At 32.2% G+C, this 10,040-nt stretch overlaps 1 protein-coding gene across 1 annotated transcript; it reads right to left on the bottom strand.

The window, feature by feature from the left end:
* Positions 1-2,903: 2,903 nt before the first annotated feature.
* Positions 2,904-7,734, bottom strand: LOC125870571 (chloroplast envelope quinone oxidoreductase homolog). The gene is made up of 4 exons (XM_049551030.1): positions 7,466-7,734; positions 5,231-5,372; positions 4,321-4,412; positions 2,904-3,870 (listed from the first exon to the last, which is right to left on the bottom strand). The coding sequence occupies exons 1-4, from the start codon at positions 7,529-7,531 to the stop codon at positions 3,181-3,183; spliced, it is 990 nt and encodes a 329-aa protein (XP_049406987.1). The 5' UTR covers positions 7,532-7,734; the 3' UTR covers positions 2,904-3,180.
* Positions 7,735-10,040: the final 2,306 nt, after the last annotated feature.

Here is a 10,040-nt window from a genome sequence, read left to right as displayed (position 1 = left end):
GTATATCTCCGCTAATTAAGTATGTTTGAATAGAATCAAATAGAACTTTAACGGGTTGTAATGTAGGCTAGAGGATGTGTAAGAAAACTATATAATAGTGACTTACCCTTCCTTAAGCACTTTGCACTTTTAGACTTTATCACCCATTAGTTTCTTCTCTTTATTTTCAGTCTTCTCTTGAACAATTAGTTCACAAGTAATTCTCATCATCTCAAGAATGCTTCTTCAATTCTATTTTATTTTCAGTTTTTCTACACAATAGCCACCCTCAACTTATGTATTTTACATACGTTAAGGTGCACGTTGTCCTTGGAAGGACCAGGGCTATCATCAAGATAACTACTTTTTTTTCATGTCACATTCTTTCAAAGATGGTTTTTAAACACTTTGTAGCTATCATTAATTATCTTTTCACTCAACCATCCCTTTTTCTCAGAATTGATAATTAGAATAATTCTATGTTATAATGCTCAAGGAAGCAAGGTGCAAAAAATTAGGGATTCAACAAAATAGTCAAAGTCAAAATATGGCTACCAACAAAAGGCTACAGGCTCAAAAGGGCTAACTAGTGATAAAATATATGGAAAGACTAAAATTTACCAGACAAATCAAAGAAAGCCTTTTATCATCTCCTAAACAAAGCATCACATTTTATTTCGCTTCAATAAGCAAGACAAGTTCTAGACTAAGATGCAAAACATGGAATAAACAAATACTCACCACACATGGCACAAGTATCAATCAAGATGGATCAATTCCACTTATAAGAGAGACAAGATCATAACAAACTACAAAATAAAATAAGCTATATACAAAGTCACAACCATGAGCTTAGATGTCAAAGAGTCTGCATTTTTTTTATCAAGCATTCACAAGAAAGTACAACTCAAAAATTAGGCCTAAATAGCAAGTATCACACCACTCAAAATGGTCTTTTCTTTTCTCTCAAAATATATATATAAAATAACTTATTCCTAAAAAAAATAAAAAGACACTTGGTTCAAAGGGACTATCCATAGGAAAAGAACTGAAAACAAAAACCAAGGAACCCATCCTAAAAAAAAAAAGACTCAATAAAATAGTAAAAACTAGGAATTCATTCATTTACCCCACACTTAAAAATATTTTATGTCCCCAAAGCATCAAATAAAATTAAAACAAGGGTTAGGAAAACTCTTTGAGGCCTTATGGCCTAATTAGTAGCATGTTCTCTTTATTTTCATCAAGGGTCGAACACACCCCACACTTAAGCTCAAACATGCTCCTTTGTTTCAATTTTTTTTTTGGGTACTCAGACTTCCCCCAATTTGCAAAAACAAGATAAAAAAAAGTGACACTAATAAAATGAAAATAAAATAAGAAGTTACACTACTAATTGGGTTGCCTCTCAATAAGCGCTTAATTTAACGTTGCGGCTCGACACATACACCTTAGTTACTCAGATTCCATCTCCTTGATTAACTATTTTCCTCAAAAATTTTATCAATTCAGGAACGTAAGGGGTCAAGAATTCACATCGACTCCGTGTACTTTGCATACACTATAGTTGAAACCTGTAGAAAATAAAACTAAAAACAAAAACGTAAAATCTAGAAATACCTGACTAAAGTTCAATAATGTAGTTAAACTTAATCTAAAAGCCTTCTTCCCCGGCAGCAGCGCCAAATTTTGAAACACTCAAATTACACATTCCTAAAGAAGCATAAGCGATCGTTATCAAGTAAAGAACCAACTTGTAGGTTGGGTCGATCCCACGAGAAATATAGTTTATACTTAAATTTAACCAACGATTATATTCGTTTAGTCAATGTATTTNGGGAGGATTTGTGACACAAATTCAGGAAATTATGTAAGTAATCAATGAGCAAGATTCAAACTTTAGTTGTTATCAAGATGAGAAAATAACTAGGGTGTACGTGTTCCCCGTAAGCTCATAACACTGTAATCCTAGTAATAGCAATCCTTTCCTTGTGTATTACATGCAAAGTGATAAGTTAGGTATCTCTATATCCTTGGTCCGGCATATAGAGAATTTCACCCCGCACCTTGGTCCGGCTACGTGCGTATAAATTGAAAAGATATATAACCTGAATCGAAACACAAATTTGCACAAACCAACCCGTTTATCCTATTTTTACGATGTGACACCCATAACCTTCAAATCCTGGATCTGCCTCTGATTATATAGGGTCATGGGAAAATACATATAATTTTTTAAAATATGTCATAATTAATTGAAAATTATTTTGAACAAAACCTACTACATATAATAATAATTTCTTGACATAACAAGACTCACTATCTCCGTTAAAATATCATTAATAAATAAAATTCTTATAAAAATAAATAAATACACAACTATGTCATAGCTTAGAATATTTTTCCATAAATATTTAAAACATTTTAGGAAAGCAATAAATATACAAAAAAAAAATTATAATTTTGATTAAAACACAATGTTATCACAGAGTGCTACGATGGAACTCTCAAATTTAGGCTCGTAAGTCTTCTATACAAGACAAAGGACAACCGTAAATACCAGAGGTGTTACATAAATTCAAAAAAATAAATAACTGATCACGCAAACGGCAGATTCCTTAACTAATTTAGTTAAAATTGAGATATTATTATTGTTGTAAAATCCTTTAATATTAGAAGTTGTTTAAGCATAAAAATAATTAACAACTATTCAAACACATTTTTTTTTCAAAAGCTTCTACAAAGATCTATCGCTAACTTTTAAAAGTAATCACTCAAATATTACTCACATTTGAAGGAGAATGATCTAAAGAATTCATAAGACTAACACCAACTAGCTCATACATGAAGATTGGTGTGTATATTCAAAAAACTCAAAACTGAGAAGCTTTTACTGTGTAAAGTAGTCATCAATTTTGCCGGTATTCTCTGATGAAACATATGTTGCTTGTTATGAGTAATGATTAAAAATCCACTCATCACTAAGAAAATGTCAATTTTCAATTCAACTGTTTTGGTTTTCCACTAGTCATCAGTCTAGAAAATGAATAATTGTCAAAATGCAAAGACAACAAAATCGAACAGCATTATGAAAGGGAAAAGGCAGATGACAAACTGCACATGCATACAAGGCAAATGATAGTTGTTACAAGCCAGATGACAAACTGCACACACGCCTCACAAATCATTTAGACCACTACTCTATGGCTCCACAACAATCTTTCCGGTCGCATGTCCATCAATACTCCTGCTCCAAGCATCTTCAGCATTGCTCAGAGGAAATTTCGAGTCGATCACTGTTTTAAGTTTCCCTTCCTTCACAAGCCCAACAATCAATTCCAGGTTCTCCTTCTTGGGAATTAAAAGCAGTGGCACCAACTGTTTTTTTGAGAAGGTTAATTTCTTTACTGCAAAGGTCCACATGGCACTAACTCCAGGAGTTATATCGATGACCTTTCCACTCGAACTTAAATTAGGCTCAAAGGTAGACCAAGGGATGCCTGTTGTGCAGTGAATCACTGCATCATATTTTTGGCCTGACGGACTCTTAAGAGCTGCTCCCTCTGGGGTCTTGTAATCAAGAACCTCATCTGCTCCTAAGCTCTTCACAAAATCAATGTTGCGCGCTCCACAGGTGGCAGTAACATGAGTGTTACCAAGTTTTGCCAATTGAACAGCATAGTGACCAACACCACCCGAAGCAGCCGTAACTAGAATGTTCTTCCGGGGTCCAGTTCCATCGAGCTTAACCTCAGCAGGATTGACAAGGGCCTGAAGAGCTGTAAGACCTGCAATAACAAGACCTGCACCTTCTGCAGCTGATACTTCCGCGGGTCTTGGAACAGTCAAACTCTCATTGGCCACCGCATATTCAGCCAATCCACCTCCATTCTGTATCAAAGCTCATGAAGATCCATCAATCATAAACGATAGAACACAATATTACCACATGACTATTCAAAGTAAAATGATTTACTCAAGGAGGAGGAATACTACAAAGTTAAGATGAGCAGGTTGCTCTACCCATGGTGCCTCCACTTCCAACCAAAACGGTTAGGATTCAAGTCAGTTGGAAAACTACTGTAGTCCCATGGGGAGGAGGGTTTGAATAAGGGGACTTGGCCCCCAAAAGTAAACCAAAAACAAAACAAAGTAGCATTGAACCATACAGGCATCGAACAAGGAACAAAAACAACATCCATTTTTGCGAACAAGGAACAAAAACATCCATGGAAAACAAATGTAAAATCTGAGCAGGTCCTGGCCTACTAGTTTCAACCAAGCTCCAAAATGTAAGAGAGATGTAGCGAAAATAAGACATTTGAAAAGAATTGGACCAACCAGGGTATTGAGCATAGCCACAACCTTGTCACCAGCCTTGAAACTTTTTACATTAGATCCTACCTCTACAACCTCTCCTCCCACGTCGGTAGCTGTTACAACCAAAATCAGTTTAGAGAACCGTAAACCAGCAAGAATAAAATGCATACTACAATGCATTAGTGCGATTACTCCATAAAGATAATGGACAGGCTGTCTTGATGTTTTTGCCAGTTAACTTCCTATTCGAGTACATTACCATTAACAATAGTTGATGTTATTAAGTGAAGTTGATCTTACTGGTGGCCTCAAACTTTAGCTCCTTTTATTTTTTCAGATCCAAGTTCAGATCCACTCACTCATTAAATACTACACAAGCAAATTAAATTCCATATTTACTTTTTTATGTTACCATTCTCGATCTCCCAGATACTTTACACTGATGACGTCTCCTATTCCAGTTTACAAATTTACATTAGTATAGCAGAATAGCTTCTATATATTCCTTTCTACAAACTCTATCAGTTCCCCGAGTAAATAGGGATTCTAGATGTGTATGCCAGCCTTGCATAACCTAAGCAGCCAAGTACCTAGGCTATTTTTGTTTTTGGCAGACAAAACGGGCAACGAAAGAGTTTCTCAATATACGAGCACCCATGTCCCATCCAAAAGATATTATATCAGCCCAGGGTCTAGAAAAGGAAACAAGAAGAAAAAACTATATTAACTTGTCAAAGGAGATGATTTTTGATAGGTAGCATAGAGTGTTTGAGAATACTTAAGACTTTAGAGTTCCTCATAACAGGGCTTATGCAGAAAACATTGAGAACATGAACCACAAGGCGACCGCAACCAAAACCAAAAAGCACTAAAGACACAGCACAAAGAAATTCTAACAAAATGTCTAGATGTAATTGATGATTGAACTTACTAGGAATAAAAGGAAACTTGGTAGGAAGAAGCGGACGAAGCATGCCCTTCTGAATTTTCCAGTCAACAGGATTAATGCTTGTAGCCTCCAGTTTTAGCAAGATCTCATCCTTCTTCGGAGTAGGCACAGGAACTTCCACATGCTGCAAGAAGCAAAGACGTGCACACAATCAAAAAGGGTTTATATATTAGAACTGTGCTACTACCGAGTATAGAGCAGCCTCATTAGAGGAAGTGTTTGAAACAAATTACAGAGAATAAGACAATATAATATGACCAATAACTGCAATCATTATTCAAACATAAATTTCAGTATGATAAATAGCCGCAATAAGGTCCATCTGTATAGCCTTCTTCTCTTTTACAGACATAGACAAGTCATTGAAAGTTCTACTTCGTGGAATCAAGAGTTATATTTATGTTAAGACTCAAAATTCAAATGGTCACAAAGAAGCACATTGCTCACTACACATCAAATAAGATTTTATATGTACTAGACTCAATTTTTCTACTCAGATGACTAATTCAAGGATAATAATTACTCCCTCTATCCCAGTTTATATGACTTACTTTCCTTTTTATTCAATCCCAAAAAGAATGACACATTTCTATATTAAGTAACAATTTAACTTTAAAATGTCAATTTTACCCTTAATGAAATGATTTATAGCCACACAAATATCTATCACTTATTTTAGACCACAAATTTCAAAAGTCTTTCTTTCTTTCTTTCTTAAACTCTATACTAAGTCAAAGTAACTCATATAAAATAGGACGGAAGGAGTACTTAAATATGGGTAATCACCTAGGAGAAAGACCTTTAATGGTTTGTGAAGTTGTTCTTTTTTTTTCTCTATCTTCTTTTTCTCGAACACACACTCGATTTAAAAGTTACTTCTAAGCAAGCACTCTGCTAGTGCTCAATTTAAAAGTTATTTCCAAGCAAGCTCCCTTCTAGAAATAGTTATACTCTCAAAGCTACAAGACACTACCTAAACAAAAATGTCAAAATTAGTTTATATTTATGAGATAGTTTCAGAGAGATCCCTTAGTGTTTGGCTTCGTAACATCAACCTTCCTTCTCTATTTTTCGTGATACATTGGAAAAGACTAGAAAAATTCAATATCTTTCATAAGATACATCTCCCTTCTGGTTTATGTTATTAAGCACTACTATGAAGCTCATACATATTTGTTTTAGATAAGTTATGTAGTCTTTCTCAATGTTGTTCTTGAAGGGTTCTTAGGAAAGCTTCTACCTCCAAATAACGTAAGTGAAAGTTTCTTAATTTTGGATGGAGTCTGGGCTGGGTCTGTTCATTTCCATTGGCAACAATCAAACAACAAAAGAAGGAAGACCAGTTTTGGGGAGGCTTACGAAGTCGCGTGGGTCTCACGGGAATATTTGGTTCTATTAGTTTAGTAAGGTTGAGTAAAAGCGGGATGAAAATTGCTTGCTTTAATTTGTTTTCTTACTTAAAGGATGTTTTACGCCAAAACTCGCCAAACTTTACTAGTTCCCAATGACTGCCATAGCAAAGCAACAGCAGAAGTTCAGCATATGAGTAGCCTGTTACACCTTAACCCGATTAAAGAGAGCTGCTATTTACGGAGGATTGATTGAACAGTGAGATTAGAATAGCAACAGATGACTCACATAGCAGACTTCAACTAGTTTAGAATTGAGGCAGAAGTAGTTGATTATAGTGTTTTACCAGGAGAGAGACATGAAAACAAACACATCCAAATGAATATTTGGATCTCAAATTGCTCGGAAGGGATCACTATCATCTAAGAGATACTAGTAACATTTATTATAGAGATTTCGTCCAGCTTAACCAAACTACCAATTACCCTAACCCTATTTCGTTTCTCATTGCTTTCTTATGTGCTTAAGCATTATGGTAAGCTGGAAATTCAAGAGGTTTTAAGCATTATCAAATTATTATTTTTCATGACATCACATAAATTCAATTTTATATTTTCAGTTTAAATAATTCTAATTTCTAATGACGTACATATGATTCAACAGTCGAACAGCCAATAAAGTAGGTTAGAGTTCAAACAACTATTTTCTGCAATTTTCTTCTAATGAGGAGGAATGAGCCAATTGAAATAGGGTCTTTCCACTCCTCCCAAAGAATGAACCAAATATAATAATATAATACTCACTGATATGAGAAGAAGAAAAGAAAAAGGGAAGCAAGTGTTTTTGCAAAGCGGAAGATGAAAATACCTTCAAGCCAGCGGCTCCACCGCCATAAGAGTCGTATTGAACAGCATGCATAATCTTACCAGCCATATCAAATTCACCAATTTTCAATTCTATGTGAATTGGGGAAGGAACAACACCTTGAAATTGGAGCAAAACCGGCAAAGGTTCAAGATTGTATTTGAAATGAATATATAGATGTGAAATCGGTAGACGGCAGTAGCATAGAGTATATCTTTTGGGCGACACGCGGCCGCCTTTCTACGAATGTTCTCGTAAAAGACAACATTTCAACACTTGGGTGGTTCCCCCTTAATGTACTACTCTATTCTCTTTATTTTTACTTATAAAATATTTATTTTATTAATAATAAAATTACAGATTCGTATAATTTACGCCCCGTGAGATTCATGGGACTTACGCCCTGCGTTTCGAGACTAACATCTCGCCCCGTAATAGGTAAAACGCCTCGTCCAACGCCTCCGCCTTTTAAAACACTGTCTGTAATGATGTTAATATTATACATATTCCGATATTTGAATGTTGATTGACATTATGTTATTTATTTTGTCGTTGTTATTGCAATATGTTGTTACTATTTATGTATTCATAATATTTTTTCTTATTTATTATGATGTGTTTTACGTTAATGTGAAACTTTTCAATTTTAATTTGAATTTAGTTGGAATCTAATATTGATATCGAACTCGAGTGAAAAATAAAAATCAGTTTTAATATGTGTCGATAATGCTAAAACTTTATAAAATAATTAAATATAAAATTATCAACTGATAAATAGGTGAACAAATGTTACATATTCTATATTTAATGAGGTCTCGTATTTGTTTGATATAGGATCTAAGTCACATTCACTTACGTTTGGTTTTAATAATTACATTCTTTTATATTCATAATCTATATTGTCATTCAAATCGAGTTGCATTGCCCTCGTTTCAATTCATGTTGGATGTAGATCCTCTATAATAGAGATACTCTCCAACTAAATTTAGTAAAGCTTAAACGTACAATAATTAGTGATGACTTTTTTTAAAAAAAAACTTTATTTTAACTTTTTTCCTCTGACAGAATATAATTCAAGCCTTCTTAAGACAAAGTAGGAAAAATACTTGATTTAAAAGAAATTACGAAAAAGGTTGTGGAAGCACATATGCCAAATAAAATAAAATTATACTTTGGTGATAATATTTATCAACCAAATACAGTAGTAGACAAAAAGTCTCGCCAAAAGTATTAACATTGAAAGAAAGTGAATTCACAAAGAGAATTCGAATGATAAAGTAGAGCAGAGTAAAAACAGATTAAATTTGATGAGAACAATTAAAAATCCTCTATAGATTACCTGACTACTGTAGAATTCTCACAATCGTTGTAGTTAGCCAGATTTTTTTTTAAAAAAAAATACAAAATAAAAAAGAGATAATCTCATTTTTTAAAAGAAAAAAAAACAAAATAAAAAGAATAGAAAAGAGTCTTAAAAAATATGGTAACTTTGTTTAGTCTTACAATTCAATAATTCGTACGGTTACGGTGTGTTACGGATAATGCTTATCATTCATTTTTTTATTTTTTAGTTATATTATTTTTAAATTTTGAAATCAATTTATCAAAAAAAAAGAATTGAAATTGTATGTAAAGTATGAACTGGAGAGAAAATGTAGAGAAAGTAAATTTTGAAATAGGACAGTCTGTTAACTCTTCGTTTTGTCTCTATTTTGTTTTTAAAAGTGCAATTTATTATTTAATATAATTACATATATTTAACTTTAATTGTACCAAAAATCGAGAATTCAAAAGATAGTGAAATTACATAGATTTAAAACACATAACCTCACTGATTAAAAAGATAATTGCAATAAAAACTAATAAGGATACATAAATTAAAATGTAAATAAATTGTTACTTCATAATTTTTAATATATTTTTATTTTATAAATTAAACTGGTGCCTTTTCTGTCGATTGGTATTATTTTTTTTTGTTAAATTTCAATTGTCAGTTTTTATTATATTACTTTTTTGTTAAATTCAATTTATAAATTAAAATAATTTGAATTATGGAATTTTAAAATGAAAGTAAAAAATTCGTAATTAATTACCTATATTTTAGGAATCCACCAATTTTAATCAATTCTTAATTCTTTACCTAATTCAAATTATAAAGATATCAACATTTACATAAATTTAAAACCTATCCCACTAATTTTAAAATAATTAACTGCAATTACATGTGTCTTTTTCGTTGTTTGCAAAAATAATATTTTGAAATATTTATTTTTAAAAATTATTTATTTTTAAAAAATATTTTTTTAGATTAATTATATATTAATAATAAATAAAATTCCTATAATTACAATAAATTGGAAAACTTATATTGATAATGTTTTCTCTTCTTTCTATTTATCTAATCTAAATAATAAGTCAAATAAAAATATAATAATTGCTTTGTATTCTTTGTTATATTTGAATTTAAAAATTCCTATAATAATTACAATAAATTGGAAAACTTATAACCATATAAAAATTTGCTAATTTTAATTCAAATTTTAATCCTTCATCTTTCATTTTAAAATTAAAGATTTGA

The sequence above is a fragment of the Solanum stenotomum genome, chromosome 7 (assembly GCF_019186545.1).
Source record: "Solanum stenotomum isolate F172 chromosome 7, ASM1918654v1, whole genome shotgun sequence".
NCBI lineage: Eukaryota > Viridiplantae > Streptophyta > Magnoliopsida > Solanales > Solanaceae > Solanum > Solanum stenotomum.
The sequence above is the reverse complement of the archived record's forward strand: the minus strand, read 5'-3'. Positions and strand labels throughout refer to the sequence as shown.